This window comes from Macaca thibetana, chromosome 1 (assembly GCF_024542745.1).
Source record: "Macaca thibetana thibetana isolate TM-01 chromosome 1, ASM2454274v1, whole genome shotgun sequence".
NCBI classification, from domain to species: domain Eukaryota; kingdom Metazoa; phylum Chordata; class Mammalia; order Primates; family Cercopithecidae; genus Macaca; species Macaca thibetana.
In genome coordinates this window covers 98300658-98323057 of record NC_065578.1, presented here as the reverse complement: position 1 = coordinate 98323057, position 22400 = coordinate 98300658, and the positions used below count along the sequence as shown (strand labels likewise).

General features: G+C 38.0%; 1 protein-coding gene across 2 annotated transcripts in view; it reads left to right on the top strand.

Moving 5' to 3' along the window:
- The window catches only part of PLPPR5 (phospholipid phosphatase related 5), a 117342-nt gene extending 113857 nt beyond the window's left edge, over positions 1 to 3485 (top strand). For both annotated transcript variants that reach the window (XM_050778529.1, XM_050778540.1), the window contains exon 6: positions 629 to 3485. In XM_050778529.1, coding sequence (XP_050634486.1) covers positions 629 to 661 — 33 coding nt within the window. In that variant the 3' untranslated portion in view covers positions 662 to 3485. The remainder of the gene's footprint in view (positions 1 to 628) is intronic.
- The last annotated feature ends 18915 nt before the right edge of the window (positions 3486 to 22400 follow it).

Sequence of the window (22400 nt, the reverse complement as noted above, 5' to 3'; positions counted from 1 at the left end):
GCAATACTTCAGCAGGCATGACATGGCCTGTTTCATGCCTGAATCTATTTAAATACTAGCCATTCCACAGAGTTTCTTTGTACATAATTCTGTTCCTTTCCAAAAAAAAAAAAAAGGCTCTGTAAAGAATTCTGTGGTAGAGGTAAACAACAGAGACCACAGTCTGGAGTCAGGATTCATGCATCAAAAATGAAGTGTTTAAGTAGATTATTGTCAACTAGCAAATGCCATTTTAGTCAGCATTTCACCACCTTATTCTACACCATCTGTCTCTCAGGGAGCAATTAATCTGAAACTCCAACATGCAGCATTAAAATTCCATTAACACTGAACAGAATATTAACGTGTCTGGCATTGCCATTTTTATCTTTTCAAATTTCAGAGTTAATTTTGAATAAAGCAGATATAACATTTTAATCTATTTGGATAATTAAGATTATTGAATAAAATATGTAATTAGCGGCGAAAATTATGTACTAATACATAAAACTTAGTTTAATAATGCTGGATGTTTTGGCAACTTCAACATTCAGCATATAAGCTAATGATTATTTGTAAAGGTACTACATGTTTTACAAAGCTAATGTTCCCAAGCCTCTCACTTTGTCATTCCTTTTTCTTTTTGCAGAACCACATCACTGCCTTCGCAGAAGTCACATGATATTGAAGCAGATGGTTTTTCACTGCATTGGACATCATCCCTTTTTACCATCCACTCATAACACCCAAAGTTTGTTTGATTGCAAAGGAAGTTTATAACGTTGTTTAATATTTTTTATAATTTTAAAATCAATGTCCACCTATCTGTTTCCCCCACTAGACTGTGAGCTCCTCGAGGGCAGGATTGTCTTTCTTTTTTCTGTGTCCCCAGCACTTACAACAAAGCCTAGCACAAAGTAGGTGTTCAACAAAAGTGTGATGACCAAATGAACAAAATCCTTCAATAAAACATTCACTTTAGTTTCTCACAGAATCACTGCAATTATGTTAAGAGAAACCTCTACATAAATCGTATTTGTATAGAAAACCTTCTATTTTGGGCTAGTTTTTTTTTTTTAATTTTCATATATCTAGTCAGCAGTATGCCATGTTTAATTTGAAGTGGACTTTGAAAGTCATGGGGGTTTTTATTTTATTATTCAGCATGACATTATTTCCATTCTAACATTTCAGTGTGTGAAATTCCTTTTAGAAAGTATGTTCTATAGTAAAATAATGTTTCCACATTATATTGTGTTATATTTCACTTAAAATACCATTCATACTATACATTCTAAGACTGGTGCTTCTGCTTTTGAAGGGGAAAATGCCAATTTTTACTGTAATAAGTAATGTATCATAATTAAAAATTATTTATTTGGACTTCCTCTCCTGACAATTGTGGCTTAATTCAAGACTTGTTTTTGAATGCAGGCAGTATTTAGGATAGCTTAAATCAGGAAATTCAGCACTGGTCCCTTATTATTGAGTAATTTCCCATGAGTAGCAGTGTCTCAAGAGTGGTCAAAGGCTCCATTCTTAGGCTTTTTTACTACTAAAGATTCTACATAATTTAAACGGGAAAGAACTATACCCTGACACATAATTTAAATTATATAAATGCTAGAAATATGGTTAATGTATTTTACTTTGCATTTGTGTAGTACTTTATAGTTTACAAAGTATATTTACACCAACTATTTTATGTAATCCTCATAATAACCTGGTATAAACATGAAGAGTATGGCTTTATTTTTACAGATAAGAAAAATGAAGCCACGACAGGGTAAATAACATGCCAAATCACAAACTAGTAAGAGACATAGTTGATGCCTAAATTCAGGTTTTCTGACCCTGAACTCATATTCCTTTCTAATACAGCACAGCTGTCATCTCATTTTGGACATTGAGGCCTTTCAGAGCTCAGTAGAATCCTGGGCAACTACCTATGGTTCAAAAAATAAAGAAATGCCAGAATACAATTATGAAATCTCTGCTGTATTTTAAATGTTTGTTTTAAGAATGAACAGTTTGCAAATATACAACTATATAATAATTGTAATCCAGTTTTAAAATAACGAATATCAAGAGTCTAGATGTGAGGCTCTTTGTAAAAGAGAAGCCTAAACTCAACATCTCTCCTTCCACCCTCACCCTCAGGCCCCAGCCTCCACTCAGGAGAGGGCCCAAGGGACATACCTTACATTTAGCATGTGGAATTACAGATTAAAATCACCATTAATATAAGGAAGGCAAACTCCTCAACAATAACTTTGCAGTAATTAAAACTACCCTAAGTAACTTTAGCTTATATGGCAAAGTAACTTTGGCAGTAATTGACTGAAATGAATCTTTCTAAACTTTACAGTACTAAAGAAAGCAAACTTTTAATTGTCTCTGTAATTTCAACAGAGATCAGCAAATAAATATAACCAAAGATTGACCATTACTCCCCAAATAGATTTTATTTGCCCATTTCTATCACGGTGGAAGCTAAAACACTTCTAGTAGAGCCAAAAAGAAAAGAAAATCCAAATTTCTACTAATTTCAGACCTCTAGAGCAATTCAGTCCTGTTGGAAATTTAGAACATGGAGAAACTTTGAATGTCCTGACCCTCTTTAAAGACTTTTTAGGCAATAACAGTAATAGGGAATTCACTTATTGAGAATGAAAGTGAAGGGGATGATCATAATGTCTTAGAAAGCTAGATTACTAGTAAGGCTTCCAGAGTTTTATCAGTTCTATTGATTGTACATCAGACTTCCAAGGAGCCAACCAGGAATATTTTTCCTGTTGGAAGCCTTGCCTATATATTCCCGTGTCAAGGTTGCTTCTTTGCACCTTGCTAAACCTGATCTGAATGCAAGTGTTATAAATTCTTCAAAAACTCAGATTTAACCCAGAACCAGAGTAAAGTCACCTCTACTATTTACACATCATGGGCTCAAGATTGTACAGTGAGTGATGCTGTCATGAAGAAAATTCAGATGAAAAAGGCAAGATACATGTGAATAAGGCAAAAGCCAGAAAATAGCCCTTATTCATGATGCTATTACTGAGAATAATGAAAATCATATTTCAGAAAACATTAATATGTAAATATGTACATATGTAGGCTAGTAAAAGCAGGCAAACACATATCTTTCTGATAAAGACATCTCCTTTTTATTCTACTTACTTGGGGCCCAGGTCAGTGTAATTTGGTCAACTTGAAAATTTCAGTAGTCTCTGTTTGCATGGCAGAAATTCTGCACATGTTTTATCTGATTCCTATGATAACTTAAAAGGCTCTTTTATGTTAAAAGAGAGGTGAATCTTCTTTGACAGACTTTGTATTTTCCACTTCTAACTGGGCCTCTCTTTTCTCAGGATCTATCCTAGCCAAATATCTCAGTTACATTTACCATACAGTTTCCTTTGTGAAAGAACAGTAGGGGAGGAAATAATTCTCTGCTGTGTATTGTATTTTTCAAATAAAAATTTAAAAATTCAATTGAAAACTGATTTTTGACTTTGTGATATATTGGTCTTGATAGTGGGTAGAGGAATAAGGAATGCTTGTTAATGTGCATGAAAGAATTCTCAGAGTGACTGAAGAATGTTTGGAAATGGATCACAATGGATCAGATTAGACCAGTTCCTTGGACAGCTCAATTACCCTCTGCATCTCGTGGACCATCCTGGGATCTTACTAACGTCCTTATTTCCAAATCACAACTTCCTAGAAACTATTTGAGACACTGAGCGGGTATATGATCCACTGTATAGGCTCACTTCTATGTTGAGCAAAGCATTTAAGATTGGATGTAAATTAGCATATTCCTGCCTCTAAGGCACCATTTATTACATTTTGATTGCATGCTCTAAAAAGTTGCCCTGGAAATATACCAAATGGTTCTATTTATGCTTTGAAAATATTGATCTCAAAATTCGCCAGGCATGGGCTTTCTAATGAATTTTCCAAATTACAGTTCTTTTAGAATATCAATTAAGGGAATTTCCTCCAGACTTTAAGTGAATGAATCTCTTTTAAGAAAAACGAGAGTATTCAAATTACTCTTTCCTGTCCACTTTAGATTACAGTCTGATCTTAGCCTAATAGATCCTCAGGACATGGCCAACATTGAATAAAATAATAAGTCTGCTCTCTTTACCCCAAGTCTTACGAGCCATGAATGGATCATAGGATCTAAATTCTAAACTCAGATTCCTGTCTTTCAAATCTGTGGCCTTGCTCACAAAGGAGCTTCAGATAAGAAAATATAGATGAGTGGACACAACCGCCTTTAGTATTCACAAGAAAACTCAAAGCTTTGTCTCAAAGGTCTCATTCTTTAGACGAGTGATATGGACAGGTGCCATCCTCTGGTATGATTACCTTCATATTATTTCATTTATAAATCTGTTCTCATTTTTGCATGGAAACTTACTGCTTGTAGAAAAAGAATTATTTTTTCTTAGGAGGAGGAAAAATGAAATTTTAATTGAATTTTGTTTTAAAGGAAAACCTTTTCAAAATGGTGAGATGTTTTGAGCATTAATCAGGTATCTCTAGATGTATTGCTCCTTGTCAAGAAGCACTTTCAGCCTTCATTCATTTGGCGTATTTATTGAGTGATCCTGTGAAGCAGATAATTTGCAATGTGCTGACTAAACAGTGCATAGAAGGATCTGGCCTCTGCCCTTCCAGATTGTACACTTCAGCAGCTCTGGTGATGGAGCTGTAAGAGATCTCTTTTAAGTTCAAGTAGGAGAACTGGCTCGGAGTTAATCTGCTGCTGAGGACTAAAGAAAGGGCATTTTTATAGATTACAACAGCAGCTAGGTTAATTTAAGAAAACAAAAAGCAGTGCCTCCATAAACAGTATTGTATTATTCAACTATTGGTAATTTTTAAGACCCTAAAATTCTATATAATGAGCGTTACTATCCTTCATAAGTCTATGGTTCAGCTGAGTCGCTTTTCTGGTCTGAGCTGAAGTTTTCATGCAGCCATGATCGTGTTGGGAGGCTCTGGCTGATCTTCACTGGGCTGTTCATATATGGGAGTCATCTGGCTGTATGCTGGTCTAGGATGGCTTCTCTTGGAATAACTTCATTTTTCTCTATGTGGTCTCTCAAACTCCAACAGGCTAGGTAGGCTCTTTGGCAGAATGGGCTGAGAGAGTAGAGGCATGCAAGGCAGTAGCACATTGTCACTTGGCCATCTCAGTCAATTGGTCAAGGCAAGTCCCAAGGCCAGCCAGATTTAAGAAGTGAGGGAGGAGCTACAAAGTCACATTACAAAGAGGTGAACACAGAGATGGGTGGAGAACAAGGGCCATTTTTGCATTCAGTATATCATACACTTTTACTGCTGCTAAACTTCTTCAAGCAGTACTCCCCAGAGCAGAGTTGAGTTCCTAACTTGTCCAGTACCGATTTATTCTGATAAACATGAGAAACCCACAAATGACAATAGAAAGCAAGCTTGTTGTAACTGTAAAATACTGGCCATGCCACCAATCACCGAGGACATTCCAAAATGCCTTTGTGATGGCTGTCTAGAGAACTGTCTGGCCAGCACCTGACAGCAACAGGGAGCTTGCTGAAGTTTTGTCTACAAATTTCCTAGATCTTCTTCAATAGGCAATAATGAAGGAAGAGAGCATAATTTTACAAGCAGAAATAAAAATAAAGGAGAAAAACCACCTAGGCAGAAAGAATAGGAAAGTAACTAAAATATAAGATCAGGTTATGACACATTGATTCTATATATGTACCTGTGATGTGAGTGTGTGTATATATATGCATATGCTTGCTTTGTATAATTCTGATTTTTAGAAATTTCAGTTACTATGATTTAGTTAAATAACACTACTCCCCCCAAAACAGCTTTCAAATTTTAGTTACAGCATAATAACTGAGAGTAACGATCCAATGCACAAACTTTGCCGCCAGTTCTTCAGTCCAGAAATCACTATAAAAATAACAAATGCACATATGATTAGTGACCAGTCATTTCACTTCCTTCAAAGTCTTCCAGTGATCTGTCACTGAATATTTGCCGTTCTGTTCATGCACAGACAGCAAAGCATGTATGTGCTGACTCCTTGTCTCCCAGTAATAAATCCACATGACATCTTACAAAAGAATGCATAATTTAAACAGGATCTGGTCAACGAAAATGAAACTACAGCAAAGACAAAAATGTGGCAATACTGAAAGTGAAATTTGAATATTGAATATAAATAGACTTATAAAAGACAGCGTAGCCAACCTTGGAAATGCTGAAACTACCACCACCATCTGAGAGACTCTAGAAATGCAACCAGAGAAACTCAGTGAAAGTGAGCTTATTGATACAAATGGGAGAAAAGGTTGTGACTGAAAAATATGAAGATATCCTAGAGGAAATAATTCTGACTAAAAAAACTCACATTAAAGGAATTCTTGGAGATATTTCACAACACTGAAAATACAAAGGATAAAAAATTAATTAGTAATGGATCCAAACTTAGACAAGGACATGGCAATTAGCGTAGGCACAGAAAAGATGCTTGCCCCATATCCTAAGTTATATGACAAGAAGGCGGTGGTAAACACTGTTCAAACCTGTCTTCGCTTAGGATGCAGTGACAAACTACAATAGACTGAGTGGCTTACGTACAGTCATGCATCACTTAAGGACGGGGTCGTGTACTGAGAAAGGCATCATTAGGTTATTTTGTGGTGTGAACATCATGGAGTGTCCCGACACAGATCTAGATGTTAGAGCCCACCGCACACCTAAACTCTAAGATATATAACCTATTGTTCCTAGGCTATAAACCTGTACAGCATGTTACTGGACTGGATACTCCAGGAAGTTGTAACATGATGGTAAGTATTTGTGTATTTAATGTATCTAAACATAGAAAAGTTACGGTAAAAATATGGTATTATAATCTTATGGGACCAGCGTCATAGGTGTGGCCTCTCACTGATTGAAACATCATCAGTATGTGGCACTTGACTGTAACAGACATTTATTTCTCACAGTTCTGAAGGCTAGGAAATCCGAAATCAGAGTGCCAGCTGCAATGGCCAGGTTCTGGGGACGGCTCTCTTGCTGGCTTGCAGACGGATGCTTTCTCCCAGTGCCTTCTACCTGTCTCACGTGGTGAGAGAGAGAGTGAGCTCTGGTTTCTTCTTCCTTTTGTAAAGATACTAATCCCATCATGAAGGCCCCACACTGAGGACCTAATCTAAACCTAATTACCTCCCAAGGGCCCCGCCTCCAAATACCACCACATTGGAGATTAGAGCATCAATATTCGAATTTATGGGAAACACAAACAGTCAGTCTATAACAAAACTACTCGATAAAATTTTTACAAAGAAGGCCGGGCGCGGTGGCTCAAGCCTGTAATCCCAGCACTTTGGGAGGCCGAGGCGGGCGGATCACAAGGTCAGGAGATCGAGACCACAGTGAAACCCCGTCTCTACTAAAAAATACAAAAAATTAGCCGGGCGCGGTGGCGGGCGCCTGTAGTCCCAGCTACTCAGGAGGCTGAGGCAGGAGAATGGTGTGAACCCAGGAGGCGGAGCTTGCAGTGAGCCGAGATCGCGCCACTGCACTCCAGCCTGGGCAACAGCGTGAGACTCCGTCTCAAAAAAAAAAAAAAAAAAAAAAAAAAAAATTTTACAAAGAAATAAGACATTTAATTCTCAACATTTCTGTTTTAGATAACAGAGTATGGAATAAACATCAGCTTTTTTAAATTTTTCTCTATATTTAAAACTGTCATTAAGAGAGTTTTAAATACTTCAACAAAATGTAAGCATTTTGTTAAATGTAAACAAAATGTAAACATTTAAAGGTAACATTAATTATATATTTTTTCCATTGCTTATTAAGATCACTCTTCTTGGTTTCAGTTTGCATGGTCTTTTTTTTGGTCTCACACTGCCAAACAAAGTAAGGACTGCCCGTCTGTATTTATATATAGGAATATATATACAAACCCACACACCCACATATATATCCCTATATGTAAATATAAACAGGCAGTCCTGTCTATACATATATATGGCGCTATGTGTGTATATATGTATTTGATACATATATGTTTTAATACATATAGATATACACCTATTTTTAATACATATGGACACACCTATGTACACATATATAAAACCCTATATATATGAATAAAATCCCATATATATGCCTTCCTTTTAAAATAAATATTGTCTATACTTTATATTAATACACAGCAGAGAACTTTGTAGTCTCCTAACTTATTAGATGTATTTCTCTGGTCACTTATTTTCCTATGGCCAAATTTTAAAATACTGTTCTGATCAATGGATAGAAAAGTATTTGTATTAGAGTATCACTTCAGCTATTCAGAGGAAGGGGGATGAGGAAAAGTGAGGTTTTTTCAAAGTTTTTCAAAAGTGATGTTTTTTCAAAGACAGAATCTCACTCTGTCGCCTAAGCCGGAGTGCAGTGGCACAATCTCGCCTTACTGCAACCTCCGCCTCCTGGGTTCAAGCGATTCTCCTGTCTCAGCCCCCTGAGTAGCTGGGATTACAGGCGTTCACCACCACGCCTGGCTAACTTTTTGTATTTTTAGTAGAGACAGGTTTTGTCATGTGGGCCAGGTTGGTCTCGAACTCCTGACCTTTGGTGATCCACCCGCCTTGACCTCCCAAAATGCCGAGATTACAGGCATGAGCCACCATGCCCGGCCTGTATTTAATATTTTAACTATCTTTTAAAATTATATTGCTCACATTCTGGCTTGGTACACATACACACATAATTTAACCCACCACACCATTTGAACATGAATCATTTGTTGGTGTTCTAATAAAGTTCTTGGAAGTTATAAAGAGCTATATAGGGGAGTTGGGTCCCTCGGTCTAAAGCATCTCGGAAACTGTGATTGTTTATTTGGTTGTTTTTTTGTTTTGCTTTGTTTTGTTTTTATCTGTTCACCTTTTTTTAATGGCTTTATCTGCCCTCTGCTGTTAATTCTCATTATTTCTTGTCTTTAAAACTATCTTAGAAACTTGCTCACCTACTCCCAATCTGCTATTGTATTTGTCAGCTCAAGCTGCTATAAAAGATTATCATAGACTGAGTGACTTAACAGAAATTTATTTTCCCACAGTTCTGGAGACTGGAAGTCCAAGATCAAGGTGCCAGTGGGATTGGTGTCTTGTGAGGGCTCTCTCCGTGGGCTGCAGATGACAGCCTTCTCCATACACACATGGAGAGAGAGATCTATGGTGTCTCTTTTTATAAGGACACCAGTTATATAGGATTTGGGCTCCATCCTTATGGCCTGATTAAACCTTAATTGTCTCCCTAAAGGCCCAATTTCCAAACACAGTTACATTAAGGATTGGGACTTCAACATATGAATTGTGAAACACAATTCAATCCATAACAGCTATCCACTGTCTTGAAATTTCATCTCTTATAGTTATGCCCTGCAGAAGAACTAAAGGATGCCAATGTAGCACAGATAACCATGGTGTTATTGTATGTAAAATTAAGTCAATTAGGCAGAAATGGACTCTACTTCTGTCATATAAAGTAAAATATCTGGGCTTTGTGAGGGATGTTTTCATTGCTGCTACTCTGACTTATTTCCTGTACTTCTGATTTCAGATGGCCCTTTATTTATGGCTCAAATTAAAGTCATCTGATCATCAAAAGTGTTACCATGATTATAGAGAAGTATATCTATGATTGTGGATAAGTATATCTTTAAGTCGAATATTTTTTTTTCTCACTACTAAAAGTAAAAAAGTGAAACGTGAGGTTCATGGATGTCATGATGAAGAATAATCTTCGAGCGTCCAAACAGATCTCAGATAATAATATTTGCTCTGTTAGAGAATGATTCTAGCATATGGTTCGATGTTAAAACAGTTTTATTACAAACGAAATTTAAACCTCTGGGATCCTAAATTGCAGTGATTGAATGTGAAACTTCAATGCCATAAAAATTTCATGCAATCTTAAGTAGCTTGCTTTATTTATGATTCAGTGTTTTGTGTTATAGGAGAACAACTTGTATATTATACGAGAGAAGTCAAATGATATAGACTTCATATTTTTAAATGGGAATTTCATAAGACATATGGTGACAGCATCTGGGATCAGATCCATACCTTTTCAGATGCCTTTATATTTATTCCGAGTACTTGGTTCTAATCTTGAAATACTAAAGACATATAGACGTAGCAGCTGGGCCACCAGCAATTGAAACTCTAACACTGTTCACTTTAACAACATATATTTTGAAAAATAACATTGCTATTTTTCAACTCATCTTTTTTTTTTTTCATTATTGCTTTTTATTTCTAATTCACCAAATTCCCAGGAACATTGTAAGGATAACAGAAGCAATAGTAAGCTAAATTCTCTTCTATCCAGGTTAATCCAGATGTTGTCAGAGAATTGTATATACTGTTTATATCCTGATATAAACTCACGGAAATTATTTTTAAATTTTGGAGTGTGTGTGTGTATTCCAGCATCAAAAATGAAAGACTCAAAACCAATTTTGTAACAATTCAGTTACAAAACACAGAAAAGATTAAAATGCCTAATTCTGGCAAGAATATAATATTTCTGATGCAAATATATATTTCTGCTGGCAGTGTAAATCCCTTTGGAAAGTACTTTGGCATTGCATTTCATGAGCCACTAAAATGTGAATAACCTTGACTCAGTAATTTCATTCCTGTGAATCTGTCTCCAAAAGTAATATAATTTAATAATCACAAAGATGATTGTAGCAGTGTTATTTGTGATAGCAAAAACAACCTAAATACACAGCAATAGGAGAACAGTTAAATGAATTATGGTTTACCAATTACATAGAATATTATGTAGGCATTAAATGATAATTATGCACATTCTGTAGCAACAGGAAAATGTTTATGATATAATTTTATGTTAAAAAAGATACAAATTATACCCTACAATTACTGTTATGTAAAAATCATAAATGTAAATGTGTGAGATTAAAAGTGAATGTGGAAAAGTGAAATCTGGAATGTGCAAATGTGTTGTCATTTAAAAAAACACTGTAGTCATTTCTTTACCTTTGTCAAATGCTTAAGTAATTCTACAGTACTGCTTATGTAATTGACTAAAACATATAATTAAAATGACCACAGAGAACAGTCCCTTCCCATTCAATGATTTGATCTTGACTAAAATCCTAGTATCTATATCCTGTAATCTGAGTGAAGTTTATTCTATACTAATTTCTAATCATAAAATCAGCACTTTTGGGATTTCTACTTTAAATTACTGTTGCAAATGGTGCCCTATTTCTTAAACAAATACATCTGCAATTTAGTGAATGATATAATAAGCTATAACATATGTATTAGTCCATTTTCACACTGCTATAAAGATGATACCCAAGACTAGGTAATTAATAAAGAAAATAGGTTTAATTGACTCACAGTTCCACATGGCTAGGGAGGCCGCAGGGGGCTTGCAATCTTGGTGTAAGGCAAAGGGGAAGCAAGGCATATCTTCCATGGGAACAAAAGAAAGCAGGAGAAATTGCCATTTTTAAGCCATCAGATCTCCTGAAAACTCCCTCATTATCACGAGAACAGCATGGGGGAAACTGTCCTCATGATCCAATCACCTCCCACCAAGACCTTCCCTCAACTCCTGGGCATTACAATTCATGGTGAGATTTGGGTGAGGACACAAAGATAACTCATATCAACACATTTCTAATACATTATTTTAAAACATAGATTAAAAATTTTTAGATATTTGATATCCACATTACTGAAGTTTGGAGGCAAGGCATCTCTGCCTTCATTGCTTAAAAGTGGATTATGTACTAAAGCTAGTAGTTCTCTAAAGAGAGCAAGTTTGTTCCCCAGGGGACATTTGGAAATGTCTTGAGACATTTTTGCTGTCACAATTTGGGTAGGGGAAGTTTGCTCCTGGCATTCGTTGGGTAGAGGCCAGGGATGCTGCTAAACATCCTACAATGTATGGTACAGCTGCAGGACATGTCCCACAACAAAGAATGATCTGGCCTAAAATGTCAGTAGTACTAAGGTTGCGAAACCCTGGAGTAGGCAGTGAAAAAAATCTAGAATAGAGAAACCTAGCTTTTTGCTTTATTTCCACTGCTAAAAAGGATGGGTTTGTGCTAGCTGCTTACATTCTGTCCCTGAATTTCCTTATTTGTAAAGTGAAAGTATATAAGATTTATCTTATCTCACAGGATGGTTCTGAGAGTAAAATAAGAAACAAAGTTATAGTACTTTGAGAAGCTAAAGTGTACTATATTGGGTTCTGTTCCAAGATGGCTGAATAGGAACAGCTCTGGTCTGTAGCTCCCAGCGTGATTGATGCAGAAGATGGGTGATTTCTGCATTTCCAACTGAGGGAACTGGTTTATCTTATTGGGACTGGTCAGAAAGTGAGTGCAGCCCACGGAGGGCAAACCGAGGAAGGCAGGGCATCACCTCACCAGGGAAGCACAAGGGGTCGGGGAATTTCCCTTTCCTAGCCAAGAGACGCCGTGACAGACTGTACTGGGAAAATTGGGACACTGCCACCTAAACACTTCACTTTTCCAATGGTCTTAGCAAAGGGCACACCAGAAGATTATATACCGTGCCTGACTCAGTGGGTCCCACGTTCACAGAGCCTTGCTCATTGCTAGTCCGAGATAGAACTGCAAGGCAGCAAGCCTGGCTGGGGGAGAGGCGTCTGCCATTGATGAGTCTTGAGTAGGTAAACAAAGCAGTCTGGAAGCTCAAACTGGGTGGAACCCACCGCAGCTGAACAAGGCCCACCTGTCTCTGTAGACTCCACCTCCAGGGACAGGGCATAGCTGAATAAAAGGTAGCAGAAACTTCTGCAGACTGAAATGTCCCTGTCTGACAGCTCTGAAGAGAGCAATGGTTCTCCCAGATGGTGTTTGAGCTTTGAGAACGGACAGACTGCCTCCTCAAGTGGGTGTCTGACCCCCATGCAGCCTAACTTGGAGGCACCTCCCAGTAGGGATTGACACCTCATACAGCCAGGTGTCCCTCTGAGATGAAGCTTCCAGAGGAAGGATCAGGCAACAATATTTGCTGTTGTGCAATATTTGCTGTTCTGCAGCCTCTGCTGGTGATACCCAGGCAAACAGGGTCTGGAGTGGACCTCCAGCCAACTGCAACAGAACTGCAGCTGAAGGACCTGACTGTTGGAAGGAAAACTAACAAACTGAAAGGAATAGCAGCAAGATCAACAAAAAGGACATCCACGCCAAAACCCCGTCTGTAGTTCACCATCATCAAAGACCAAAGGTAGATAAAAGCACAAAGATGGGGAGAAATCAGAGCAGAAAACCTAAAATTTCTAAAAACCAGAGCACCCCTTCTCCTCCAAAGGATCACAGCTCCTCGCTAGCAATGAAACAAAGCAGGATGGAGAATGATAAGTTCACAGAAGTAGGCTTCTGAAAGTTGGTAATAACAAACTCCTCCAAGCTAAAGGAGGAGGTTCAAACCCATTGCAAGGAAGCTAAAAACCTTGAAAAAAGATTAGACGAATGGCTAACTAGAATAAACAGTATAGAGAAGACCTTAAATGACCTGATGGAGCTGAAAACCATGGCATGAGAACTACATGACACATGCACAAGCTTCAGTAGCTGATTCGATCAAGTGGAAGACAGGGTATCTGTGGTTGAAGATCAAATTAATGAAATGAAGCAAGAAAAGAAGTTTAGAGAAAAAAGAGTAAAAGAAACAAATAAAGCCTCCAAGAAATATGGGACTATGTGAAAAGACCAAATCTACATTTGATTGGTGTACCTGAAAGTGACGGGGAGAATGGAACCAAGTTGGAAAACACTCTTCAGGATATTATCCAGGAGAACTTCCCCAACCTAGCAAGGCAGGCCAACATTCAAATGCAGGAAATACAGAGAACAGCACAAAGATACTCCTCGAGAAGAGCAACCCCAAGACACATAATTGTCAGATTCACCAAGGTTGAAATGAAGGAAAAAATGCTAAGGCAGCCAGAGAGAAATGTTGGATTACCCACAAAGGGAATCCCCTCAGACTAACAGCGGATCTCTCAGCAGAAACCCTAAAAGCCAGAAGAGAATGGGGGCCAATATTCAACATTCTTATTGAAAAGAATTTTCAACCCAGAATTTCATATCCAGCCAAACTAAGCTTCATAAGTGAAGGAGAAACAAAATCCTTTACAGGTAAGCAATGCTCAGAGATTTTGTCAACTCCAGGCCTGCCTCACAAGAGCTCCTGAAGAAAGCACTAAACTTGGAAAGGAACAATTGGTACCAGCCACTGCAAAAACATGCCAAATTGTAAAGACCATCTATGCTAGGAAGAAACCGCATCAACTAATAGGCAAAACAACCAGCTAACATCATAATGACAGGTTCAAATTCACACATAACAGTATGAACCTTAAATATAAATGGGCTAAATGCCCCAATTAAAAGACACAGAATGGCAGACTGGATAAAGAAGCAAGCCCCATCAATGTGCTGTATTCAGGAGACCGATCTCACATGCAGAGACACACATAGGCTCAAAATAAAGGGATACACGAAGATCTACCAAGCAAACCGAAGGCAAAAAAAAAAAAAAAAAAAAAAAAAAAAAAAAAAAAAAAAAGGCAGGGGTTGCAGTCCTAGTCTCTGATAAAACATACTTTAAATCAACAAAGATCAAAAGAGACAAACAAGGCCATTACATAATGGTAAAAGGATCAATTCAACTAGAGGAACTAACTATCCTAAATATATATGCACCCAATACAGGAGCACCCAGATTCATAAAGCAAGTCCTGAGAGACCTAAAAAGAGACTTAGACACCCACACAATAATAATGGGAGACTTTAACACCCCACTGTCAATGTTAGACAGATCAACGAGACAGAGGTTATTAAGGATATCCAGGACTTGAACTCAGCTCTGCACCAAGCAGACCTAACAGACATCTACGCAACTCTCCACCCCAAATCAACAGAATATACATTCTTCTCAGCACCACATTGAACCTATTCCAAAATTGACCACATAGTTGGAAGTAAAGCACTCCTTAGCAAATGTAAAAGAACAGAAATCACCACAAACTGTCTTCTCAGACCACAGTGCAATCAAATTAGAACTCAGGATTAAGAAACTCACTCAAAACCACACAACTACATGGAAACTGACCAACCTGTTCCTGAATGACTACTGGGTAAATCATGAAATGAAGGCAGACATAAAGATGTTCTTTGAAACCAATGAGAACAAAGACACATTATACCAGAATCTCTGGGACATATTTAAAGCAGTGTGTAGAGGGAAATTTGTAGCACTAAATGCCCATAAGAGAAAGCAGGAAAGATCTAAAATCAACACCCTAACATCACAATTAAAAGAACTAGAGAAGCAAGAGCAAACAAATTGAAAACCTAGCAGAAGGCAAGAAATAACTAAGATCAGAGCAGAACTGAAGGAGATAGAGACACAAAAAACCCTTGGAAAAAAATCAATGAACCCAGGAGCTGGTTTTTTTGAAAAGATCAACAAAATTGACAGACTACTGGCAAGACTAATAAAGAAGAAAAGAGTGAAGAATCAAATAAAAAATGATATAGGGGATATCACCACTGACCCCACAGAAATACAAACTACCATCAGAGAGTACTATAAATACCTCTACACAAATAAACTAGAAAATCCAGAAGAAATAGGCCAGGCGCGGTGGCTCAAACCTGTGATCCCAGCACTTTGGGAGGCCGAGACGGGCGGATCACGAGGTCAGGAGCTCGAGACCATCCTGGCTAACACGATGAAACCCTGTCTCTACTAAAAAATACAAAAAACTAGCCGGGCGACGTGGCGGGCGCCTGTAGTCCCAGCTACTCTGGAGGCTGAGGCAGGAGAATGGCGTAAACCCGGGAGGCGGAGCTTGCAGTGAGCTGAGATCCGGCCACTGCACTCCAGCCTGGGCAACAGAGTGAGATTCCACCTCAAAAAAAAAAAAAAAAAAAAATCTAGAAGAAATAGATAAATTCCTGGACACATACACCATCCCAAGACTAAAACAGGAAGAAATTGAATCTCTGAAAAGGCCAATATCAGGCTCTGAAATTGAGGCAATAATCAATAGCCTACCAATAAAAAAAAATCCAGGACCAGACGGATTCACAGACAAATTCTACCCGAGGTACGAAGAGGAACTGGCACCAGGAACTGGCACCATTCTTTCTGAAACTATTCCAATCAATAGGAAAAGAGGGAATCCTTGCTAAATCATTTTATAAGGCCAGCATCATCCTGATACCAAAGCCTGACAGAGACACAACAATAAAAGAGAATTTTAGACCAATATCCCTGATGAACATCGATGTGAAAATCCTCAATAAAATACTGGCAAACCAAATCCAGTAGCACATCAAAAAGCTTATCCACCAAGATCAAGTTGGCTTCATCCCTGGGATGCAAGACTGGTTCAACATATGCCAATCAATAAACATAATCCATCACATAAACATAACCAAAGACAAAAACTACATGATTATCTCAATAGATGCAGAAAAGTCCTTCAACAAAATTCAACAGCCCTTCATGCTAAAAACTCTCAATAATAAACTAGGTATTGATGGAATGTATCTCAAAATGATAAGAGCTGTTTATGACAAACCCACAGGCAGAATTACACTGAATGGGCAAAAACTGGAAGCATTCCCTTTGAAAACTGGCACAAGACAGGGATGCCCTCTCTCACCACTCCTATTCAACATAGAGTTGGAAGTTCAGGCCAGGGCAATCAGGCAAGAGAAAGAAATAAAGGGCATTCAATTAGGAAAAGAGGAAGTCAAATTGTCCCTGTCTGCAGATGACATGATTTGTACATTTAGAAAACCCCATCATCTCAGCCCAAAGTCTCCTTAAGCTGATAAGCAACTTCAGCAAAGTCTCAGGATACAGAATCAACGTGCAAAAATCACAAGCATTCTTATACACCAATAACAGACAAACAGCGAGCCAAATCATGAGTGAACTCCCATTCATAATTGTTATGAAGACAATAAAATACCTAGGAATCCAACTTACAAGGGATGCGAAGAACCTCTTCAAGGAGAACTACAAACGACCACTCAACGAAATGAAAGAGGACACAAACAAATGTAAGAACATTCTATGCTCACGGATAGGAAGAATCAATATTGTGAAAATGGCCATACTGCCCAAGGTAATTTATAGATTCAATGTCATCCCCATAAAGCTACCAATGACTTTCTTCACAGAATTGGAAAAAACTACTTTAAAGTTCATATGGAACCAAAAAAGAGCCCACATTGCCAAGACAATCCTATGCAAAAAGAACAAAGCTGGAGGCATCATGCTACCTGACTTTAAACTATGCTACAAGGCTACAGTAACCAAAACAGCATGGTACTGGTACCAAAACAGAGATATAGACCAATGAGGTATAGACCAACAGAGGCCTCAGAAACAACACCATACATCTACAACCATCTGATCTTTGACAAACCTGACAAAAACAAGAAGTGGGGAAAGGATTCCCTATTTAATAAATAGTGCTGGGAAAACTGGCTATATGTAGAAAGCTGAAACTGAATCCTTTCCTTACACCTCATACGAAAATTAATTCAAGATAGATTAAAGACTTACATGTTAGACCTAAAACCATTAAAAACCCTAGAAGAAAACCTAGGCAATACCATTCAGGACATAGGCATGGGCAAGGACTTTATGACTAAAACACCAAAAGCAATGGCAACAAAAGCCAAAATTGACAAATGGGATCTAATTAAACTAAAGAGCTTCTGCACAGCAAAAGAAACTACCATCAGAGTGAACAGGCAACCTACAGAATGGGATAAAATTGTTACAATCTACCCATCTGACAAAGAGCTAATATCCAGAATCTACAAAGAACTTAAACAAATTTATAAGAAAAAATCAAACAACCCCATCAAAAAGTGGGCAAAGGATATGAACAGACACTTTTCAAAAGAAGACATTTATGCAGCCAACAGACACATGAGAAAATGCTCATCATCACTGGTCATCAGAGAAATGCAAATCAGTAGCAATGAGCACACCCAGTGCCTTTATCTTGGTTTTAATACCATTCTCCAATAAAAATACATACCTTTTAGGTAGGACTCCTTAAAGAAATGTCAATTCTCGGACTGGGAGAGAAAATATACAAGATAAGCCTGGAGCAGTAAAGAAGTGGCACACATACACACACACACGCACACACACACACACACACGTAGGGAAGAAAAAGAAATATCTTCTTCTCACCTATTGTGAGGTTTATGCCTGGAGTGCCTATAACAAAAGACAGATTAACAAGAGAAAAGCACATAAGTTAACTTTTTGTACATGACTCGAGAATGACCCTTCAGAAATGAAGACCCAAAGAAACACGGAAATTTGTGTATTTTTATGCTTAGGTTTAAAGAGTGGAAACCTGTGCAGAAGTATAGTTAAACAAGGTGGAGGGATGACCTTATGGTAATAAATCGGACTGAATTTAGCAAGGCCTAACTTCAGATTCTTCTTAGTGTCTCTGTGTCTTCAAGGACAGGATGTTTCTGGACCTCAGGACCAAGCTTAAGGAGATGCCTCTGGAGGAAGCTTTTATGATCTGATGCAGAAGAGAAGAAAGGCGGGAAGATGAGAGTGATCCTCCTACTTCTGCTTGTTTCTCAAATGCCAAGGTCATATTTTGGGGTAATGTGTCCTGAACCCCATGACATGTGATAGGTGAATGTTAAAGTGACATAGGGCTCAACTAAACGTTATCCCAATGGCCAATATTGGAACAATTTGAGCAAGAAAAGAAATAATACAATATTGTATGGATTATATAACATATATTAAAAGAAAAACAATGATTCCATACAGATGTAAATAAATGATTGAATTAACACATTAATAAATGAGGGAAGAATAGACACATCTGCACAGCATAATTGTGAATAGGTAGATACTCCAGTCTCAGAAAGATGAAATATAGCTCCCGCTCCTTAAGTGTGTCCTACATATAGTGACTCCTGTACAGAAAGGATGATATGAAAAAGAGTGTTGATAAAAAGCGTAAAACTCTGTGAAGTATTTGAAGAGATTTAGTCTGAGCCAAATATGAGTGACCAATGGCCCACAACGCAGCTCTCAGGAAATCCTGAGAACATGTGCCTAAGGTAATCAGGCTACAACTTGGTTTCATACGTTTTAGGGAGACATAAGACATCAATCAATGCATGTTAGATGTACATTGGTTTGGTCCAAAATGGTGGGACAACTGGAAGTGGGGGCTTCCAGGTCATGGGTAGATTCAAAGATTTTCTGACTGGCAATTGGCTGAGAGTTAAGTTATTGTCTAGAGACTTAGACTCAATAGAAAGGAATGTCTGGGTTAAGATAAGGGGTTGTAGAGACCAAGGTTCTAACATGCAGGTGAACACTCCATGTTGCAGACTTCAGAGAATTGATTGTAAATGTTTCTTATCACACTTAAAGAGTCTGTTTTATCAGTGTTAAGGTCTGTGTTGATGCTAATGTCAGTCAGCTGGGCCTGAATTCCAAAAGGGAGGAGGGCATAATGAAGCATGTCCAACTCCCCCTTTCCATCATGGGCTGAGTGAGATTTCCAGGCTAACTTTGGAATGCCCTAGGCCAAGAGAAGGGGTCCATATAGATGGTCAAAGGGGCTCAGCATTTTATTTTCGATTTACAAAGTAACTTTACAATGGAAAAACATGACAAATACTACCTCAGTCAGATGATCAAAAATAATATTAATAGCCATAAATCATGTTTATAGTATGTACCCCCCATGTGATGCACTGAGAATGGCACTTTACCTCTGTAGTATTCTCAAAACCATAAACCCAGTCTAATCATGAGAAAAATATCAATCACATCTCCATTAACAGACATTCTACAAAATACCTGGCTAGTACCCTCAAAGTGGTCCAAATCATCAAAAACAACAAAAGCCTGGAAAACTGTCACGGCCAAGAACAGTATGAGATAAGACAGGTAAATATAATATGATATCCTAGATAGGATCCTGGAAAAGAACAAGGCCATTAAGTAAAAACTAAGAAAATCAGAATAAAGTATGGACTTTAGTTAATAATGTATCACTGAGTTCATTAACTATGAAACATGCGCCACGTTAATGTAAAATGTCCAAATGGGTTTACTAGAGTATATGGGAATTCTCTTACACCACATTCACCAATTTTTGTAAACCTATTCTAAAATAGAGTTTACTTAAAATTAATGCCTATTATATAACAATTTTTAAAAACTGTTTTTACTCATTGCATCTTCTTGCTGAACTGCCTGAATGTCACAGAAGACTTTCTTTGCTATTCAGACTTCAACATCATCTATTATTTGTTATCAGTTACTCATAAAAATGCCTAACATCTACCTGGCAGCCTCTCTATGAATATTCATTTACATATTAAGAACTAGACATTGTTGGCCAGGTGCGGTGGCTCACGCTTGTAATCCCAGCACTTTGGGAGGCCGAGACGGGTGGATCACAAGGTCAGGAGATCGAGACCATCCTGGCTAACACAGTGAAACCCTGTCTACTAAAAATACAAAAAATTAGCTGGGTGTGGTGGTGGGCGCCTGTAGTCCCAGCTACCCATGCTGAGGCAGGAGAACGACATGAACCCAGAAGGTGGAGCTCCAGCCTGGGTGACAGAGCGAGACTCTGTCTCAAAAAAAAAAAAAAAAAAAAAAAAAAAACAAAACTAGACATGTTGAGATTGTTGATGAAAAATTAAGAATAATAAAGGGAAACAAGGCTCATGTCTCTTAAAGGTACAGGGCTTGCTGCCAGGCTGCAATTCGTTTCTAGCACAGCCTAAATAGGATTCTATTTGTGTGATTTCCATCTGCTTCCACTGAAAACAATGGATGAGTTAATTAACCCTCTATACACCCTGAAAACTTGTTATTTCAAGCATGGATTTTTGACTTCTGACAAGTTTGGAGTGAGACAAATTTGAGGACAGGGCCCCTCCCACCCCAGGGCGGCCACCTCTCAGTCCTATCTGCTTTTCTACATGAAAAGCCTATTCCAGGATCTACCAAGTATCCTGGGAAATTGGTCTGGGAACATGCTTAGCCTATTATTCCTGCTTATCTATAAGTCAAGAAGCTCCAAAGCTAGCATTTTGATAAATCATTTTTAGTTAATTTTGCCACAACTCTATGTCCCAAGCCCTCATAGGTTTGCTGTTATTTCTGTTTTTATGGCAGACATTGCTAATCTATGACTGAATCTATTCTCACTGAGTAGGCCAGACAGGCGGACTGGCTCATTTCCTGTTTCGATGTGATTTAGAGAAAAAGATCAAAAACCCTTTATTCAAACTGTAGCTTACCTAACTTCCAGCCAATCAGCAACAAAAAACCCCAGAAGCTATTAACCACAAGTTCCTGCTTTAGGGGGCGAAGGACTTCCCTGTGGCTCCACATGTGCAGATAGACTTAGACTTTAACTTATAATTGCCCCTCCCCCTCATTTTAATACTAAAAGTCACACACCCAGCGATGGAGATTTAAAATTGTAATATTACAAGTGGTGTATGAAGAAACATGTAGAGTCATTGCACAAGTGCTAGAAAAAACCCTCCTATACATGCCCTGATGAAATCCTTCCCTATAGAAAGTCCCCATAAAACAAATCCACATACTACCCTTGGGGAGCAGACTGCCCTTTTCATTTTGTGGTGCTGACTACCTTGTGCACAAGCTAAAATAATGCTTTCTCTTTCTCTTTGCTGCTATGTCTAGTGATCTCTCTTGATTTCTGTTGTAATCTTTCTTGAGACATTACAAGAACAGAAGGCACTGATAACACCTGAATGCAGCTTCAGAATCAGGCTTCACTCAGCAACTCAGTGGATAGGGAAGGCACGATTTGCTCATGGCCCTATCTTCCTTATCAGTAGATGAGCAATTATATGAGAAGTCATGATTTACTCTAATGACATTATGTCTTCTATGGAAGGGGAAAATTAATCCTAGAGATAGAATGCATCAAAGTCAGGATATCCTAAGTGTATTGACAGAGCTGAACTTAGACAAAATTATGGAAGAGACTAAATTAAACTTCAAGTCTCCTCCCACATGCCCACCTCTTAGTTTCTCCATAATTAAGCCTGCCTAGAGTGATTACCATACTGCATTCCCTTCCAAAATATATTTTTTCTATTTCCTCCACCACAAAACTTAGCAATGTATAGACTCATTGCTTCGAAAATAACCTTTTGACCTTAGCAAACCTTAGACATTTAAGAAAGTGCTGGCTTCTTTGATACGTGGGGAAAAAAAGTATCAAGAAAAAAATGCCCATTAGATGCAAGG